The following is a 21,211-nucleotide window of genomic DNA, read 5'->3' as shown; positions in this document are numbered from 1 at the left end:
TTTAGTCCACACCAAACAGTTGGCCGACAACTCAGAGCATTTCAAGCATACCAGCAAACAATTGTTTCTTTTTACTTTTGTACAATTTCTTCTAGTTTCTTGCTTCGGGCCTCATACATAACTAAAGTTAGCGAGCGGAGGAGGGCCATCGCGGTTGCAACAATGGAGGAAGGGGACGACATGGCACTAGTGAGAGGGGGAGTGAACGGTGTGACGGTTGTGAGAGAGGGAGCGGACGACATGGAGGCATGATGGAATTAGAGATTTATGTATTAGGGATATAATTATTAAAACTCGTAGGATATTTAACAGATATCATAAATATGTATATATATAAAATATTATAATATATATTAATTTAAGTACACTGGTCGGACTGGGTCTATGCAAACTCGAGCTCGGTCCGTTTAAAGGATCGGCCCAAATTTCTGACCCAATTCGGACCGTCAGAAAAAAAATGCAGGCCTAGTGCAATCCCCAATCCCGGTCCACATCAAACAGTTGGCCGACAACTCGGGGCATTTCGGGCATTCCGGCAAACAATTGTTTCTATTCGTACAGTTTCTTCCCGTTTCATGTTCCCCCTTCTCTATAGCTCTCTCTCTTTTTTTTTTCTTTCTCCTCTTCGTCTCCTTCCTAAAACGAAGAAAACGACGTCGACCCAAAACGGTGGGGAGATCGCCAGTTTCCGTCTTCGGCGGTCTCTCGCCTCCTTCTCTCTCCCCTTCTCGCGTTCTATTAATTTAATCATTAAGGGGAATAGGGAGCGGTTTTTGTCTTCTGGAAGGTACTTCGAAACCCCATCAAATTTGCCCTACCTTTCGACTAATCTGACCCGGACTGGTCCTATTCCTTATGCTACCATGGAAAATTTAGCGAATTCTATAGTTATAATTCTTGCAATATATACAAATTTTTAGCTCTGTTCAGGTATTGAATTTTTTTTAGGTAATGGAACGTTGGCAATGGCTAAAGGTGGTGGCTTTGATATTCTTACTCTCAGTTTCGGAAGGGAGAGGTAATTTTCACATGTTTTCCTCGATCAAGATTCATTTTTGAGGGCGGTAGTATATGTTATTTTGCCATACAAAATGCTGCTGCTTTGAAGTGGTTTCCATTTACTTTATGTTATTATACAAAGCGCTTCTCAGAGTGGTGGAGAGCTGAAAATAGGAAATTCAGTGAAAAGAAAGACTTGCATAGTGACATGCTTATCTGGGAATGATTCTTGTGATTGTTCATGAGAACTGATTAGCTATGACGCTTGGTTTTGATTGCGAAAACGTTCCAAAAGTTTTAGGTATCTCCTGAAAGATACATTCAGCTCCTTGTGGATGGTTGGTTAACCTCCCTCTATGTTTGTCACGCCCCAAACCCAGAACCCGGGGTCCGGTACGCGACCGGCCGCATGAGCCCTAGAGCAGTGCCCTAAGGATCATGCAAGGCCTAGGATGAACAAAAATCTAATAAATCCACAATTAATTAGTTAATTCAAATAAACAAATCCAACATGTCTAGATAATCAAATTTGTTCAATTACAAAATCTTCAAATGTTCATCATCATCAAAGAAAGATAAACTAACTAGCTAGCTAAAAATTTTGAAGCTCGCGCTCTGCGCCCAACCCATCCATGCACGCATCCTGCAACTCTGAAAGGAGAAAGAAGAAGGGGGGTGAGCTTTACAGCCCAGTAAGAACCCCTACACATCCATACCAACAGAATAGTAATATGAATTTGAAAACCACGACAAATCGATGCACTTTTCATGAAATCATAAACCGGCTATCCATAGACTCAAATAATCAATATAAGTATGTACGTCAAACATCAATGGAAGTCCAGCCATACAAGAATGATATAGCATATGATAGCTCATAAATGTTCATTACTGTGTTCAATGCTTTTTCTTTCCATTCTATATTAACTTGATCCGGATCAATTATCTTTCCGACTTTGGGCCAAATTCCGGTCACGTTTCCAGCCCGTGACGGGGCAAACCAACATTGTCACACTTAGAGCCTGTGACGGACAAACCAACATTGTCACACTTAGAGCTTGTGACGGGCAAACCAACATTGTCACACTTAGAGCCTGTGACGGGCAAACCAATAGTAACGAGACGGCGCAAAGTCAATGCTCATTTAATCAATTTCACATCCACACATCAATCCATTTTATTAATTTCTAGCTTTAGACTAATTCGGTCACATTTCCAGCCCGTGACGGGGCAACCAATAATAACAAGGTTAGTCTATAGCATCACATCCATAAATCCAATTATGCAGGTGTAGGTTATGCACATGTATGCATCTATCATAATATCAATCACAAGCCAACACGATCAAAATATAATTTAATATAAAGCTATTTTTGATTTGTCTGCATCATAGCATATCATACATATCTAAGTATAAAATATTATATCATGCTGGATTGGCGTACAAAGATTCTTACCCTTTGTTGAAAAACTCAGACAGACTAAACATCCGCCCTCACGGCGATCTCTGAACTGGGATGCGCAGAACCCTGCTCAGCGTCCTCTCATCCAACAGATTGTTCTCCTACTGAACCAAGTTATCATTAAAAATTATCCAAGATATATAAAAATCCAAAACTCCATATGGATCCTCTTAAGGGTCCACCAGTATCTAGCACCCCAGGATTAACCATCAGTCCATGATTTTCCTATATTAAACTAGAAAGAAAACATGGAAATAAAATAGAGCAACTGGAGTGGGAGGAGAATAAAGAAGATGGAACCCGGTTGTTCTCTCCCTCTCTCTTCCTTCCTCCCTCCCGATTGGAGAGAAAACTTGATGGCGGCGGCCCATGATCGGCACCACCCCATGATTGACGGCCTTGGCGGTGCCGGTGGTGTGCCACGGCCGGCGACGGCTAGCCGGAATGGAAGAGGAGAGGGCCGAACAGAGGCTCGGCTTCTCCATAAATCCGGCGGCTTACCGGTCATATTCCCAAAGGAATAATAGCCCTTAGACAAAGGAGGAGGAGAAGGACCTTACCCCTTCTCCGGTGAGCTTCTCCAGCAAGCTCGACGGCGAACAACCCAAGCCTCTCACGGATCGCCTAGAACTCCAAATCTCTCTCTCCCCCGTTTTTTTTTTTTTTGAAAGGATCTCTCGGTTGGTGCCCTAGGAAGAGAGGGAGGAGATCTTGGAAGAGGATTGGCCCAAATATAGTAGGGATTGATCTCCCTAAATCTCTCCTTCCGGTGGATTCGGGAGGAGGGGAAAGAAGTTCAAAAACAGGGGAGGGAGAGACGATCGAGAGTCTTCTCTCCCCCTTTTTCTTGTGTTGGGCCGCCCCACCCAACATGTGGGCCTTTACATTATCCCCCCCTAAAAGAAAATTTCGTTCTCGAAATTGACATACCTGAGGTTTCAAATAGCTGCGGAAACTTGACTTTCATCTCTTCTTCGAGCTCCCAAGTAGCCTCTCTCTCCCTATGATTATTCCATTGTACCTTCACAAAAGAAATGGCTCGATGTCGTAGTACTTGATCTTTTCTGTCCACAATTCGTATCGGAAACTCCTCATAGGTCAAATCCTCATGAAGATGTAATGGCTCATATGCTATCACATGACTCGGATCTGGAACGTAATTCTTCAACATTGACACATGAAAAACATTGTGCACACTGGATAAAGCCGGTGGTAAACCTAGTCGATATGCCACCTCCCCAACCTTGTCCAAAATCTCAAATGGACCAACATACCTAGGGCTCAATTTACCACGAACTCCAAATCTCATCACACCTTTTGTGGGTGACACTCTCAAGAAAACATGATCTCCAATTTGAAATTCCAGTCCTCTCCTTCTATTATCAGCATAACTCTTTTGGCTACTCTGAGCTGTACGAAGTCGTTCTCTGATCACTTGCACCTTATCAATAGTCTGTTGTACTATCTCTAGGCCTAACAATTTTCTCTCGCCCACGTCATCCCAACAAATAGGAGATCGGCACTTTCGGCCATACAACGCCTCAAAAGGAGCCATTTGTATACTTGCTTGATAGCTATTATTGTAAGCAAACTTTATTAGTGATAAGTGGCCATCCCATGCTCCTTCTAGATCCATGACACAGGCTCTCAACATGTCTTCCAAAATTTGGATGGTTCTTTCTGACTGTCCGTCGGTTTGGGGGTGGAAAGTTGTGCTGAAACTCAATTTGGTTCCAAGAGCCTTATGAAGACTCTTCCCAAACTGTGATATCTGACACAATGGTAACTGGGACCCCATGCAACTTCACAATCTGCTCTATATATAAACCTGCTAATCTTTCTGAGGAGAAGCCGACTCTGAAAGGCAAAAAGTATGCTGATTTAGTTAGCCGGTCAACAATTACCCACACGGCATCATTACCTCGTAAGGTTTTTGGCAAGCCGGTCACAAAGTCCATGGTGATATGCTCCCACTTCCTTTGAGGAATAAGTAGAGACTGTAATAGTCCCGCAGGTCTCTGATGTTCTGCTTTTACCTGCTGACATACTAGACACTGAGCTACAAATTGAGCAATATCCTTTTTCATACCACTCCACCAAAAATGTTTTCTTAAATTCTGATACATCTTAGTGCCTCCTGGATGCATCGTATAACCCGAGCTATGAGCCTCCTCTAAAATTTCATTTCTTAATTCTGGAGCTTTAGGGACGCACAATCTGTTAACGAATCTTAAGGAACCATCCTCATGCACATGAAATTCGCTTTGAACACCAGACTCTACGGTTCCCCTTACTCTCTGTAATTCTGAATCCTCTTTTTGAGACGACTTAATCCTCTCAATTAGTGTAGGCTGCACCATAAGATTAGCAAGTCGTACTTGAGGATCATGCAGTCGTACTTCAATTTTATATTTCTCCAAGTCCAACAAAATGTTTCTTTGTGTAGTGATCAGAGCCGCTAATTTACTTGAAAATTTTCTGTTTAGAGCATCAGCCACAACATTTGCTTTTTCCGGATGGTAATTGATAATTAGGTCATAATCCTTTAATAGCTCTAATCATCTCCGTTGCCTCAAGTTCAACTCTTTTTGAGTATAGATATACTTCAGAGTTTTGTGGTCCGTAAAAATTTCACAATGTTCACCATATAAATAGTGCCTCCATATTTTTAAAGCAAAGATCACAGCTGCTAACTCCAAATCATGAGTAGGGTAATTCAGCTCATATGGTTTTAGCTGTCTAGAAGCATAGGCTATCACTCTCTCATTCTGCATAAGAACACAACCAAGGCCCCTGCGTGATGCATCACTATAGATGATGAAGCCTCCTGTTTCAGATGGAATGGCCAGTATTGGAGCTATCACCAATCGTTTTTTCAACTCCTGGAAACTCTGCTCACAATCCTCCGTCCATTCAAATTTTATTTGCTTTTGGGTTAGGCGAGATAGAGGCATGGCAATACGAGAGATCCCTCAACGAATCTTCGATAGTATCCCGCCATTCCCAAAAAGTTGCGCACCTCGGACACATTAGTAGGTCTACTCCAATCAACTACTGCCTCCACTTTCTTTGGATCGACAGAGATGCCATCCTTGGAGATCACGTGCTCGAGAAAAGTGACACTGTTTAACCAGAACTCACATTTCTGCAACTTGCCATAAAGCTTGTTTTCTCTAAGAGTTTGCAATACTATCCTCAAATGTTCCTCATGTTCTTGTGGGCTTTTTGAATAGACTAGAATGTCATCAATAAACACTACCACAAATTGATCCAGGTAGGGTTTGAACACCCGATTCATAAGATCCATAAAGGCTGCCGGTGCATTTGTTAGCCCGAAGGGCATAACCAAAAACTCATAGTATCCGTATCTAGTTCTGAATGCTGTCTTCGGTATGTCTTCAGCCTTTATTTTCAACTGATGATATCCGGAGCGTAGATCAAGTTTTGAAAAGACTTGTGCCCCTTGCAACTGATCGAATAAATCGTCAATTCTCGGTAAAGGGTATTTGTTTCGCACTGTTACTCCATTTATTTCTCGATAATCTATGCAAAGCTGAAAACTGCCATCTTTCTTTTTTCACAAATAGGACAGGAGCACCCCAAGGAGAGACACTAGGCCTGACGAAATTCTTGTCCAACAGCTCCTGTAGGTGTTCCTTTAGCACTTTTAATTCAGCTGGAGCCATCCGGTATGGGGCCTTAGAAATTGGTCCAATGCCAGGAATCAAATCAATGGAGAATTCAACCTCTTTATTAGGAGGCAATCCTGGCAAATCCTCTGGGAAGACATCAGGGAATTCCCTTATAATAGGAATGTCTTCTAACTTGAGTTCTTCCGGCTAAGTGCCCATTACCACGGCTAAGAATCCTTCACCATCTTTTCGAAGGAGTCGCTTGGCCTGTATGACTGAGATTACTTTTGGCGGAGGTAACATCCTGTTACCACTAAAACTAAACTCTGGTTGGTCAGAAATTTGAAATTTTACTGTTTTCTCGAAGCAGTCAACTGTGGCATGATATGCTGCCAACCAGTCCATCCCAAGGATCAAGTCAAAATCCTTCATTTCAAGGACCAGTAAATCTGCTTTCATCTCCCTGCCTCTAATATTCAAGATACAATCTTTGCAGATAGAGTTAACGAGAATTACATCTCCACTAGGGATGGAAACACAAAGTTCAATCTCTAATGGCGTAGAAATCATTGTATTATTTCTTCTAACAAAATCGACAGATACGAAAGAATGTGTAGCTCCAGGATCAATCAAAATGTAAGCATTGGTGGATGAGACTTTAATCGTACCTGTCACCACAGTGTTAGAGGCATTGGCATCATGTTGTGTAAGAGCATAGACTCGCCCTTGAGTTCTAGGCCTCTGCTGCCCTCCTTATGGTTGTCCATCTTGAGTTACTCGATTTTCTGGAGCTCCTGAAATAGGTTGAGGTGTCTGTCGAGTCTGTTGCCCACTGTTATTAGGGCAGATGTCCGCCCTGTGGCCCTGTTGGCCACACGAAAAGCAGTTCCCTTCGAACCAGTTGCAATCCTTTCGATAATGGGGGCCGCCACATGTATAGCATCTTATAGCACCCTTGTGTTGAGTTTTATCACTCGTAGTAGTTTGTTTCTTGGGCCTTGATTCAGTATTTCTGTCCTTCTCATTTTGAAAATTAACTTGTCTGTTCCTCTTTTTCATAATCTTTTCCCTCTCTTCTTGAGTGTCATTCAAGCCCCTTTCAACCACTAAAGCTTTATTAACCACATCCTTGTAAGAATGGAGCTCAAAAGTGGATACATGCTGTCTGATTCGGGCTCTAAGTCCACTTTCAAACTTCTCAGCTCGCTCACCTTCATTCTCCACCTGTCCTGGAGCATATTTAGCCAGTTCCTCAAACTTTGCAGCATACTCAGCGACCGTCATGTTCCCCTGCTCTAACCGGGTAAATTCTCGAAATTTCTGTCGTCTCACGCTCCGAGGAACATACCTGTCACGGAAGATCTCAAATTCTTCCCAAATCAAAGATGTAACATTTTGTCCCAATTTTCCTCTTTCCACATTCCACCAAATATCTGCTTCCCCCAGCAGCATAAATGTAGCAAAAGTGACTCTATCCTCATCTGGGCACCTCAGGGCATTGAAAACTTTTTCTATTTCGTTCAGCCAAGTCTCGGCCTCTAGAGGGTCAGAAGTGCCTTTAAAAGTTGAAGGTGCAAACTTTTTGAATTCTGCCAAACTAACATGATGTTCCTGCCGAATTGCAGCCCCCAATAGATGCTGAGGAGACACTTGCTGCTGGTGCTGTAACTGTTGCTGCTGCATAAAGTGTTGCTGTTGTTCCATGAAGCGTTATTGCATCTCCATCATTCTCATCATGTCTGATCGGGAAGCAGCTTGTTGTTGCATCATTGCTTGCATCATCTGAGAAGCACTTAGTAGTTCATTAGGCTGAATTCCAGGCTCACCCGAGGTTCTTATCCCTGGAGTTTCCGGGGTTTCCATCTCTGGAGCACTATCAACTGGGTTGACGTGGTGTTCCTGCTGGTGCGTACTCTTGGCCGGCGAGGGTGGACCACCTTCTTGTTGTTCGGAGGGCGTCCAAGCAACGGAGCCATCGGCAAAGCGAGTCGGCCTCCTATTACGCCCACGTCCGCTCACTCGTGCCATATCAACCTACACAAGTTACTTTTAGCATCTTAAGATTGCAAAGAAAAATATATCTAGAGTGTACGTAAATAAATCATTAGATATTTTTCCTCCACTCACACTCACTCGAACCTAATCCCTACGATACTTAAACCCTAAGCTCTGATACCACTCTGTCACGCCCCGAACCCAGCACCCGGGGTCCGGTACGCGACCGGCCGCATGAGCCCTAGAGCAGTGCCCTAAGGATCATGCAAGGCCTAGGATGAACAAAAATCTAATAAATCCATAATTAATTAGTTAATTCAAATAAACAAATCCAACATGTCTAGATAATCAAATTTGTTCAATTACAAAATCTTCAAATGTTCATCATCATCAAAGAAAGATAAACTAACTAGCTAGCTAAAAATTCTGAAGCTCGCGCTCTGCGCCCAACCCATCCATGCATGCATCCTGCAACTCTGAAAGGAGAAAGAAGAAGGGGGGTGAGCTTTACAGCCCAGTAAGAACCCCTACACATCCATACCAACAGAATAGTAATATGAATTTGAAAACCACGACAAATCAATGCACTTTTCATAAAATCATAAACCGGCTATCTAAAGACTCAAATAATCAATATAAGTATGTACGTCAAACATCAATGGAAGTCCAGCCATACAAGAATGATATAGCATATGATAGCTCATAAATGTTCATTACTGTGTTCAATGCTTTTTCTTTCCATTCTATATTAACTTGATCTGGATCAATTATCTTTCCGACTTTGGGCCAAATCCCGGTCACGTTTCCAGCCCGTGACGGGGCAAACCAACATTGTCACACTTAGAGCCTGTGACGGACAAACCAACATTGTCACACTTAGAGCTTGTGACGGGCAAACCAACATTGTCACACTTAGAGCCTGTGACGGGCAAACCAATAGTAACGAGACGGCGCAAAGTCAATGCTCATTTAATCAATTTCACATCCACACATCAATCCATTTTATTAATTTCTAGCTTTAGACTAATTCGGTCACGTTTCCAGCCCGTGACGGGGCAACCAATAATAACAAGGTTAGTCTATAGCAGCGTATGCCGAACCGGCCCGTACCGGCCGGTACGGGCCGGTACAAACCGGTCCGGCCAGCTACCGGTACGGCGGAGCCGTGGAAACCAGTACAGGCCGGTTTCTTGCCGGAGACGAAGAAGACGAGGAGAAAAAGAGGGAGCGCGGGGAAGAGAGGGAGGGAACCCACCTTCGGCCGCCATCGGACAGCCGCGGAGGGGCGTCGGAGGCCGGTGGGGGGCGGCGGAGGCCGGCGGGGGGCGGGGGAGCCCGTGGGGGCGCTGCGGAGGCCGCGGCCGCGGCCGCGTTTTTTAATTTGGGGATTTTTAAGTGAAGTCGGCAAAAAATTTGGGGATTTTTAAGTGAAGTCGGCAACCGATTTGCCGACTTCACTTAAAATCCCCAAATTAAAAAACGCGGCCGCGTCCCCTGTTTCTTTCGAAACAGTGACGCGGCCGCGGCCGCGGCCTCCGCAGCGCCCCCGCGGGCTCCCCCGCCCCCCGCCGGCCTCCGCCGCCCCCCACCGGCCTCCGACGCCCCTCCGCGGCTCTCCGATGGCGGCCAAAGGTGGGCTCGCTCCCTCTCTTCCCCGCGCTCCCTCTGGTTCTCTTCTTCTTCCCCGGTTCCGGCGGGGAAGAGCTTCCCGGTTCGTACCGCCCGGAGCACGGTACGAACCGGCCCGTACCGGTCCGGTAGGCAACCGGTACGCCTACCGGACCCGGTACGGTGGACCTTGGTCTATAGCATCACATCCATAAATCCAATTATGCAGGTGTAGGTTATGCACATGTATGCATCTATCATAATATCAATCACAAGCCAACACTATCAAAATATAATTTAATATAAAGCTATTTTTGATTTGTCTGCATCATAGCATATCATACATATCTAAGTATAAAATATTATATCATGCTGGATTGGCGTACAAAGATTCTTACCCTTTGTTGAAAAACTCAGACAGACTAAACATCCGCCCTCACGGCGATCTCTGAACTGGGATGCGCAGAACCCTGCTCAGCGTCCTCTCATCCAACAGATTGTTCCCCTACCGAACCAAGTTATCATTAAAAATTATCCAAGATATATAAAAATTCAAAACTCCATATGGATCCTCTTAAGGGTCCACCAGTATCTAGCACCCCAGGATTAACCATCAGTCCATGATTTTCCTATATTAAACTAGAAAGAAAACATGGAAATAAAATAGAGCAACTGGAGTGGGAGGAGAACAAAGAAGATGGAACCCGGTTGTTCTCTCCCTCTCTCTTCCTACCTCCCTTCCTCCCGATTGGAGGGAAAACTTGATGGCGGCGGCCCATGATCGGCACCACCCCATGATTGACGGCCTTGGCGGTGCCGGCGGTGTGCCACGGCCGGCGACAGCTAGCCGGAATGGAAGAGGAGAGGGTCGAATAGAGGCTCGGCTTCTCCATAAATCCGGCGGCTTACCGGTCATATTCCCAAAGGAATAATAGCCCTTAGACAAAGGAGAAGGAGGAGAAGGACCTTACCCCTTCTCCGGTGAGCTTCTCCGGCAAGCCCGACGGCGAACAACCCAAGCCTCTCACGGATCGCCTAGAACTCCAAATCTCTCTCTCTCCCTTTTTTTTTTTTTTTGAAAGGATCTCTCGGTTGGTGTCCTAGGAGAGAGGGAGGAGATTTTGGAAGAGGATTGGCCCAAATATAGTAGGGATTGATCACCCTAAATCTCTCCTTCCGGTGGATTCGGGAGGAGGGGAAAGAAGTTCAAAAACAGGGGAGGGAGAGACGATTGGGAGTCTTCTCTCCCCCTTTTTCTTGTGTTGGGCCGCCCTTGCTAGGAGGCCGGCCCACCCAACATGTGGGCCTTTACAATGTTGATAGAGTAATATCAACTTATCTGGCATCAGCAAATTAAATTGCTTTTGACTTTTTACATTCTAAAGGATTTTGGTCCATTATTCGTTATAAGATGTTTTGAGAAAGGAAGGAATATCTTATGCAGACTCTTTTTATATTGATTTGAATTGGATATGATGGACTAAAGAAGAAAGTGAAGAATGCAAAAATAATATAGAAGAATAGGTGTAAAACGAAAATGGTGTAAGATGAAAAAAGATATCTGTTTTGATTATAACCTGATGAGAAACAAAGAAAAGAATATATTCACTGGAATATCCATCCTTCATTTTTTTTTTGGTGATGCTGTGCCTTAATTGGGTTACTTATGTTTAATCTGGTATTGGCTGAAACACTTTAAAACCCCATCTCATGATTTTCTTTAAAAAAATCGTCATACTTACATGCAGATGACTATAAATGTTCAAAACTTTAAGATTCACTTTTGATTTTTTATTGCTTACTAGATTAGTTTCAAGAAAGTTTTTCTCAATAATTTCTAAAACTATTTCTCAATCTACTATAAACTGGTTTTCATTGATCAGACAGCTAAATTATAATTTGAATTGTTGTTGATCAGATGGTCTGTGCTTCTCAATTATGTACTTTCAGAAGATGAGCCCCATATAAAATAAAAAAATTCCTCATTACATGCTCGTCCCTGACATCGCTGGATCTCAAGCTATGAATCATGATAGTATGAGTATGACAGCATAGGATGCTTTTCTGATGCAGGGACAATCTGATATGCTATTCTTTGACTCCCTAGTCTTTTCACATATGAGAGCAAACTTCTTATCCAGACAACCTTTGCTGTGATGTAATTGCTTATCAAATTTTGCAAACTTGTTTCATAAATTGCATTATCCTGGCTTGATGCAGTTATTCTATGCATAATATAGAATTAGGCTTTCATTTCAAGCAACTATATCAAGAACCTTTTTTATGCTGAACTAGTAAATCTTTATTAGAAATGAAGCTCTGTTTTTTTTTTTTAATTTTGCTGCATTAATGGTGTATTTCTTGACAATAGTTGTAAAAGCCATTTTTACGTTATATTATCATATTTGCAGTTAACATGTGGGTAGTTTCTTTGGCTATATGATTTGAATCACGACCATCCGTTTGACTTTTATACTTTCATCATGACAGAACTTAGGATCAAGCATGAGGATTACAGTCATATTTATAACCACACTCTTGCCAAGATACTTGTGGAGTATGCTTCTGCTGTAAGTTTTGTTTTAAAAAGATTTTCAACTATAATACTGCAAAAAATTACATTCAATAAATATCTTGTATTACATTATTTTCCAATGCTTAGATTGTAGGGTTTATTAGTCAATAAATAATTTTCAATTTTGCCGTCCCTATTATTAATGAACTGGCTTCGAACATACTATGACCTGTTGCATATATCATTAAATGAATATTTGTTAGGAATCTGGTATTCAAGTTCATTTAATTTTTTTTTTCTAGGAATTTCTGACCTGCACAAGTTGCTGCATCTTGCAGGTATACATGTCTGATCTAACTGCCCTATTTACTTGGACGTGTGCAAGGTGTAATGATATGACAACGGTATATGGAATATGCTTTTACATTTCTTCCAGTCAAATGAACATACATGCAAATCTTTGAGTCTTGCTGTCTCCCTTTCAAGATGACTATTTTTGAACATGGGGTAACTGGTGCACACTCACTTATATTGATGCAGGGGTTTGAGATGATAGAGCTGATTGTTGATTTCCAAAACTGCTTACAGGTATGTTCTAACTTTACATCAGCCCCATATTTTAGCCTCATGTTATGCTTTCTAGCTACTCAAGCACACAAGCTTCTACATTTTTTCTTATGAATAAACTATTTATGCAGGCTTTTGTTGGCATTGCTCATGATCTTAATTCTATCATAATTGCATTCAGAGGAACTCAAGAGAACAGGTATTAGTAATATTTTGCCTGTTCCCCCTTTTAATTTTATCTATGCTGTTTGACAACATGGTTTTTATCTGTTACTTGAATTATAGCATATGTAATCGAATAAGTCCATCCAATATGTATGGAACATTAACTGTAAGTTGGTCTGCTCATATTCCATTAGTCCTGTGATATTCCCCTTAGTAGTGAGATTTGGTTCATAGGTTCATCTTAGGCATATGTTACATGTTTCTTTGGCAGAAATTTCAGAATACGGTAGGAAGCAGATGGTTGTACTTTCTGAAAGTGTATTGCCATGTTTCTGTTTCATTAGAGGGAGGAATGGAGGGGATGGATGGTGTCTGTTTATGGGAAAAGAGTGTGAACTACTAATTTGGTTAGTCCTATTTTTTTGGTTGATAAGAACATGTGCTGTAATTTGGCTTTGTAAGAAAATTCACTTCTGCAACAAGATCCTGTCATCGGTTTAGTGTTTAGTGACAACATTGCTGCTAGTTTGATGCCGCACAAATGCGGAAAAAGAGGAGGAGAAGGAAGAACAAGAGAGGAAGAAGGAAGAAGAGGTTCTAAAGACACAGGAAGAAGAGAAGGGGAGGAGGAGGAGGAAGAATAAGATCTGGGGGGAAAAGAAATTCTTAATCATTCATTAAACCCTAATCATGAAAATAGTTCCCTATATATAGGGCCCAAATACACAACTTGCATAAACCCACTTACACAACAATAAATCCTAATAAGCCCACAAATAACACAAATAAACCACAAATAAGCCCTAAAATGCAAATAAACTCAGAAATAAAATAAACCACAAATAAATCCCTAAATGCAAATAAATGCGTCTGGCTCAATCCGGAGGCTCAGGATCATCTGGATGAAGGGCTCTGATGTCCCCATCAACTCCTCCCGGGTGAGAAAAACTCGACCCCGTCGAGTACAAGTCTGGCCGGCTGTCGTACTGCTCCAGAAGATCGGGGTCAAGGCGCTGCAACTGTGCTCTGGAAATCCACGTCACATCAGACTTTGGTCGACCTTTCCACCGAACAAGGTAACGTTGGTAACTACCATTCCTGGTTGAAATAACCTGCTCATCCAATATATGTTCTATTTGTTCTCTGCGTGCATGAGATTTGGAAGGTGGTGGCTCAACAGCAGGTAAGAGGTCAGGGTGTCCAACATGGGTAGGTATATCAATAAAGGGGTCAGAAGGCATGAATATTAACTTTTTGTATGGGATTAAATCTTCAATATTAAATGTCGCACTAATCCCATAGTCATCAGGAAGATCCACAACATATGCATTTGAACTGGTTTTCTTTAAGATTTTGAACTGTTCTGCACTACAAATTTGCAATTTCTTAAACGTTTCCGAAGAAAGTCGTTCAAACCTAATTCTTATCATGACGTAATCTCTTTCACTTAACTCATTATAACGTCTAGTTAAATCAGCAAGGGATTTATATTTTAAGTTATTAAAGTGACTACAGTTGCTGATTTCTCGATGCAATGAATGTGGATGTGATACAATTGATTGTGCAGACTCAAAGACTCTATACTGATGAGACATGAAAAACAGGTCTATGGGTTGCCTAAGTTTGTAATCATGCACTACTTCGAATGGACTCATACCTATGGACTTGTTAACCGAACTATTACATGCAAACTCAACTGTCGGTAACATTAAATTCCAGGTCCTAGCATATGCATTCGGTCTGAGCCTATGATGTAGAAGGTTGGGCAGAGATGCTCTGGGAACTAGATCGATTGCGCGTTGGATATCATGCATTGGAGAAAGTGCATCCGGAAGATCATCAGGGAGTGCATCATGAAACTCCTCTAGAAGGGAAACTACTACCGGGGAATGTTCAAGGTTGGACTCCGCATGGGTAACTTTAGCTACAAGTGCCAATTCAGATGATTGGCTCTCAATATCTGTCACTACCTCTTCCACAGTTGTGATGTGAAGTGGCTTGGTTGTACTTAGATCACTAGTCTCCCTTTGGGAATCATTTTGGACAAAGTCTAATTCTGTAGGTTCGTCTTCAAAGTCTTCTTCATAGTCTTCTATATTTGGTTCATAGACTTCTTCGACATATTCGGCCTCTTGGTTCCTAACTTCTGGTTCAGTAATCGGGTAGGTCTTAGTGGAACATTGGGGCGCTATATAGCCGAATTGTTGACACCTAGAGTATTGGGTTTGGTGCCTAGGAGAGTAGGGAAGGACTACAGGTGGTGCGACCAAACCGATTTTAGGTTGGGCTGTAACAGGGGTTGGCGATTTAGGGGTCCTAGAATGTTGCACGAGCTCACGGATCTCTTGTCTGAATTCTTTGTATCCAGCCCGTATGGCAACGATCTGTTCTAAGATAGACCTCAAAATGTCGGAATTCATGGTAGCTACAGGGGTTTTAGGTTGATTGAGATAGTACTCCATATCACTACAGGTTGGCATGCAATGATGACACTGGGTGATGATGTGAAATGCAGTGTCACTAATGAAACCCTAATAACTATGATGTAGGACCAAATTTGATGCAGGACAACCTACTAATGCAATCTATTATGATTTCAGAAATCAGCAAGTCTTCACAATAATAGCTTAAATTTAAATGTTGCTGATTTTTACTTCGGTTATTCAGAATTAAGGATTAAGATTATTCAATTTAAGAAATTAGATTGCAATCAAGTAGTACAGTTGTTCTGATCCTAAATCAATATGATCGAATAATGTTGAGAAACGTCCTGTTACTAGGGTGTGCTAATTTAATGTCAAGATTTAAAGGATAATAGGACGGGTTCGGAAGTGAGAGGTTCAATGTTCTGAATTATAACAGCAATATAAGTTTTCAAAATGTGGCTATCATGCAAGAGAACTAGAACATAATTAAATGAACAAGCCAGAAAAAGTAGAAACCTATCACCTGTGGCGGATGCAGTCAACCAGAATCGTCTGCTCGTGGAGTCTCGGACACGAAGTTGGCGCCGGGCAGAGCTAGCTGGAGTTATGGACCTGCATCTACAGCACAAGGCTTCCGGGGCTGTTGAAATGGGCTGAAGAACAATCTGGTTTGGGCCTGAGATCGGACCTGCAGCCGCTTGGGCTTGGGCCGCGCTCAATTGATGGCGCACGGGCTTGGGCCAGTACAGAAGCAAGAGCGGCTGGGGCCTTGGTTCGTGCGGGAAAGATGGATGGCCAAGGGGGAGAGCAGATGAGGGAGGCGACGGTGATGGCCAAGGGGGAGAGCAGATGAGGGAGGCGACGGTTGGGATGGCGGCCGAAGTCGGGGAGGTGCTGTGGTGGTGCTCGGGGTGGCGGTGGCGAGGATGGCGTGGGTCCGGTGTCGTTCACGGGAGACGTCCTCGGGTCGCAGTGAAGGCGGACACGGCGGCGGCGGCGGACGAGGCTCGGTGGAGACGGAGCCCGGCGGAGGTGGCGCAACAGAGATGGAGCGGCAGAGAGAAGGCTGCCGCGAAAGATGAGCGGCGGCAGACTCGGCGAGGCGGCGGAAATGGGGTTGGCACGACGGCGGCGAGGAGGAAAGGCGGAGCGGCTGGTGGTGGCGCTTCAGGCGGAGCTCGGCGACGGCGGCGAAGGGGTGGCACGACGGCGGCGAGGAGGAAAGGCGGAGCGGCCAGAGGCAGCGCTGCAGGCGGAGCTCGGCGACGGCGGCGAAGGGGACGGTGGAAACCCTAGGGTTTCCTTTTCGGCAGAACAGAGGTTGGTTTTTTTTTTTTTTTTTTTTTTTTGAGGGGAAACACGTGCAGGTCACGTGATCCGACTTCTTTTTTTTTTTTTTTTTTTTTTTTTTTTTGAGACACGTGAGATCACGTGTGTTGTTATAACCTTGGATCCGGTCGGATTCGGGTTGTCGGGCGTGAACCGCTCCGATAACCCGTTAGTTCCTCACGTGCAAGGCACGTGTATTTTTTTTTTTTTTGGAATGGATCCGGGCTAGCAGAGAAACGGGTAACGGGTTTGGATCTTACCCGTTAGGTTTGTTTTCTTCAACCTCCCGATGGTTTCGGGAGAAGGCTCCGATCTTCACGGCGATGGCGGTGGCCGGGGCTCTGGGACCTATGGCGGCGGGCGGGGCCGGTCACGGGCTCCGGCCGGCGGCGCTTCCAGTGACGCGTCGGCAGTCACGGCTGCGGCTCCGTGACCTGCAGCGGGGGATGGCTGGTGTTCCCGGGTTTGCCACGGGTCGGCCGTGGGCGGTGCGGGCGAGCTGGTGGCGCTGCTGACGTTGTGCGCGGGGTGAAGGCGGCCGTGGGCGCGACGGGTGGTGGGATTTGGCTCCTCCGACGGTGGGCTCGGGCCTTCACTGGGCAGCGGCGGCGACTGATGGATCAAGTCAGAGAGACGCGAAGGAGAGTCTGGTGCAGGGGCTGTGGCTCTTTCTTCTCTCTCGGCTGCAGAACTTTTTTTTTTTTTTTTTTTTTTTTTGCTCTGGTGAAGACACAGACCGAGAGAGAGGGGGGGTCGGATGCGGATGGCTGTCGATCTGGGCCTTCACAGACTCGGCAGTGATCCTTTTTTTTTTTTTTTCTTTGGTGAGCGGACTGACAGAGGGAAGGGGTCTGTTCTTGTTGTTGATGGTAACCGAGGGAAAGAAAAACTGTTGACGGATCGGGGCTTTGGCAATAGAAGCAAAACCGGTTGCTCTGATACCAAGTTGATGCCGCACAAATGCGGAAAAAGAGGAGGAGAAGGAAGAACAAGAGAGGAAGAAGGAAGAAGAGGTTCTAAAGACACAGGAAGAAGAGAAGGGGAGGAGGAGGAGGAAGAATAAGATCTGGGGGGAAAAGAAATTCTTAATCATTCATTAAACCCTAATCATGAAAATAGTTTCCTATATATAGGGCCCAAATACACAACTTGCATAAACCCCCTTACACAACAATAAATCCTAATAAGCCCACAAATAACACAAATAAACCACAAATAAGCCCTAAAATGCAAATAAACTCAGAAATAAAATAAACCACAAATAAATCCCTAAATGCAAATAAATGCGTCTGGCTCAATCCGGAGGCTCAGGATCATCTGGATGAAGGGCTCTGATGTCCCCATCATAGTTCCATTTATGTTTTCGTTGTGTTGGATCTACACTTAATACTGCTACGCTATCTACCACCACTACTATCATATCAACAGTGGATGTGGCCTAACCATCTCTCTCTCTCTCTCTCTCTTTTATATGAACAAGGCATGCTGGATACTAGAGGTTAGCCCAAACATATGCTTACAATTAGAATTTTCTCTGTTATTAAACGTGCTAATCAAATCATTCCTTAACCTGTATGTGAAAAGTTCATTAGAATTTTCATTGTCGTTATTCAGGCAATTACTTGATGTTTGGTTTCAGTAGTGTTCATTGCCCATATGCCCATGTTTTTTGTGCATTGGAAAATTGATACCATGCTCGGGAAAACTGGCTGGATGATTTTGGTTAGTGGTAATTATGAGTTATCATCAACTAGGGAACTTAACAAAGGTTTCTAATTTGGTGTTGTTGTCATTAGGGTATTAAAAGAATGTCTTTGTTATTGTGTATGACATTTTCTTCCTAAGTTGCTCAGGCTATTTTTATTGGATGGATTGTTTTTTAACAGCATCCAGAATTGGATTCAAGACCTGTTCTGGAAGCAACTTGATTTGAACTACCCAGACACGCCTGATGCAATGGTTGGTAGCTCTATTTATGCATTTGAAGATGTATTAATTGTGACATAGAGACTTATTGCAAGTCACATGCTTTATGTTTTGACTGCAGGTGCACCATGGATTTTATTCTGCTTACCATAACACAACAGTACGTCCTGGGATAATAAGTGCTGTCCAAAGGACTAGGGAGCTATATGGAGATATTCTCATAATGGTTACAGGGCATTCAATGGGAGGGGCTATGGCTTCCTTCTGTGCACTCGATCTTACTGTAAATATTGTCAATGCTTCTCATACAAATTCATATGCAAAATTTATAGCAAAATAATTCTCAGATCTTGATAATTCTTTATACTTATATTTTGAGAATCTCTTAAAAAAATTTTCCATCTAGCCTGAACATTGCTCCATATATCTTAGGATTTTATTTTAGCTCATCTTTTTATGACATACATTGCAGAATTTGTGGCATATCCCTGCCAATTATCACTGTGATCTTATTACCGACTATATTGTGATAGTTTGTATGCTTTTTTTTCCACCCTTTATGAGCTGCCATATGAAATTCTTTCAAACTCAAAGACTAGTGAATTCATTTTCAGCCCCCTTGTTCAAAGTACTTCAGGCCTTGCAAAGCAAAAGAATTTCTTTTGTATCAGAATTTCTGTTCTTGATTTTTACGCTAGCCTTAGTGGGTCTGTAATTACCCATTCAATTTCAGTGCATCTGCTTTGCATGTATGTCATACTCAGCAGAAGCTAGTTTGCTGTGCCTTTGCAGTCTGTCCTGGCTGTGATTTTTTTTTTTTTAAATTTCCCCTTTGATGTTTTCTCTGCTTTCGTTTGTCTTCATCATTGTTTTCCTGTGCACCTTAGTGTTTTTAGCAGTTTTTTTAAACCCTTACTTTTTCTCTAGTTACATCTAAATTTTAGACCCATACTTCCAGATTGTTTCTGGCTTTTTAACTTTAACTTTTAACTGTATAGGTGAAGCATGGATATGTAGGGGTATCATTTTATATCTCTGTGTCTTATGCGATGCAGATTTTTGCTTTATAGATTGGTAGAGATATTATGGCCTTGAGGTCATTGTACAAACTTATTTCTGCAGTGGCATGTGTAACTTCTCATTTAAAGGCTTGAAGCATCCAATCTTAGACTTGTCGGTTACTTTCCCCCTTGTGTTATGATTGAAACTTGGAATTGAAAGTTCATGCATTTATTCCTTCTTCCTTTGTAGGTCAATTATGGAATACACAATGTTCAACTTATGACATTTGGACAACCTCGTATTGGAAATGTGGCTTTTGCGTCGTACTTCCACAAACATGTTCCACATGCAATTCGGGTTACCAATGGGCATGACATGGTTCCACATTTACCTCCATACTATTATTATTTTCCCGAAAAGACATACCATCACTTTGCCAGAGAGGTAACATGATGCTCCATACAGTAAATTTAATGCCATAGACATTAATATAGCCTTGCTTTTTGGAGAGTTGTATCCTCCATATTCTTTCGGCTGAGCACTTTCATGATGCGGCTTTTGTCTGTCATCAAACAATCCTAAAATATCTCCATCTTAGAACTAGGCATTACTTTATCCTACTGTCATTTGGATGGTTGTTATTTCAAATGATTCTTCTTATTCAATACCATTCGGATCACATCCTTAGAACTAGGCATTACTTTATCCTACTGTCATTTAGATGGTTGTTGTGCCAAATGATTCTTCTGGTTCGATACCATTAGAATCAGATCCAAAGATCCCTAAATTGCTTATAAATCTTTAGCTCCTATTCTATAATTCAGAAGGTCATAAATCATTTCTGAAAAATTTCCAGGTATGGCTCCACAATATTGGATTAGGTAGTCTTGTATACATGATTGAGAAGGTCTGTGATGGTTCTGGTGAGGATCCAACCTGTAGCAGGTATATGTCAATGCTGGCTGTGTTTGACGTGTTGATTTAATATGTGATGTTGTTCATGCGCTCTTACTTGTTTGGTTTTCTTTACTTCTGAAAGGTCTGTGAGTGGAAACAGCATTTCAGATCATCTACTGTATTATGGTGTCAAGTTACAGGCTGATACCTGGGGCTCTTGTGGAATCATAATGGATAACAGTATTGTGAAGGATAACAGTATTGTACGTTTCCGAACTGACCTTGCTGGAAATATTGTGTTGTCGAAGGATCCAGCTGCTTCATCAATTCTAAGGCCGACTTCTCAAATAGGTAAAGGCAGCAGTTATTTTTAGTGTCACCTGGTGTTCGGGATTCTGGTGAATCAACGCAAAGAAGTGGGGAGTTCTCTTGGCTATGAAGATCCAACAAATGGATCCAAGAAGAAGTGTTTGTATATAATGTATAGTTTATTTTAGTTTGATCATTGTTTCCAAAGATGTGTATATTCACTCAAATGTGGATCTGTAAAGTCTGCAATCATTGTGGTGTTCGTGCATGTTAATCCGAGTAACATTTTTTATTTATGCAAATTTACCAAACAATATTTGATTGACGAAGAATGTTAATCAGCATGTCGCATTTGAATGAAGGATTAAATCTTGAACA

The 21,211-nt window shown here is 42.7% G+C and overlaps 1 protein-coding gene across 2 annotated transcripts; it reads left to right on the top strand.

Moving 5' to 3' along the window:
• The first annotated feature begins 581 nt into the window (after window positions 1-581).
• Window positions 582-21,211, top strand: LOC103711735 (probable feruloyl esterase A). Of its 2 annotated transcripts, none has more exons than XM_008797996.4 (11): window positions 582-787; window positions 949-1,018; window positions 12,188-12,267; window positions 12,551-12,616; window positions 12,753-12,800; window positions 12,911-12,978; window positions 18,586-18,658; window positions 18,747-18,908; window positions 19,877-20,071; window positions 20,484-20,572; window positions 20,667-21,211. In XM_008797996.4, exons 2-11 carry the CDS (start codon window positions 952-954, stop codon window positions 20,896-20,898), a joined length of 1,080 nt encoding a protein of 359 aa, XP_008796218.1. In that variant the 5' UTR covers window positions 582-787; window positions 949-951; the 3' UTR covers window positions 20,899-21,211. The 2 variants fall into 2 exon arrangements, with proteins under 2 accessions (XP_008796218.1, XP_008796219.1); XM_008797997.4 differs by having other exon boundaries at window positions 588-787; window positions 931-1,018.

This window comes from Phoenix dactylifera, chromosome 13 (genome assembly GCF_009389715.1).
Source record: "Phoenix dactylifera cultivar Barhee BC4 chromosome 13, palm_55x_up_171113_PBpolish2nd_filt_p, whole genome shotgun sequence".
NCBI lineage: Eukaryota > Viridiplantae > Streptophyta > Magnoliopsida > Arecales > Arecaceae > Phoenix > Phoenix dactylifera.
The sequence above is the reverse complement of the archived record's forward strand: the minus strand, read 5'-3'. Positions and strand labels throughout refer to the sequence as shown.

Coding starts and splice junctions, on each gene's coding strand:
- LOC103711735 (XM_008797996.4), top strand. CDS start 952: ATGGAACGTTGGCAATGGCTAAAGGTGGTGGCTTTGATATTCTTACTC. Junction 12,801..12,910: donor ATTTCCAAAACTGCTTACAG/GTATGTTCTAAC, acceptor CTATTTATGCAG/GCTTTTGTTGGCATTGCTCA. Junction 20,072..20,483: donor ACCATCACTTTGCCAGAGAG/GTAACATGATGC, acceptor AAAAATTTCCAG/GTATGGCTCCACAATATTGG.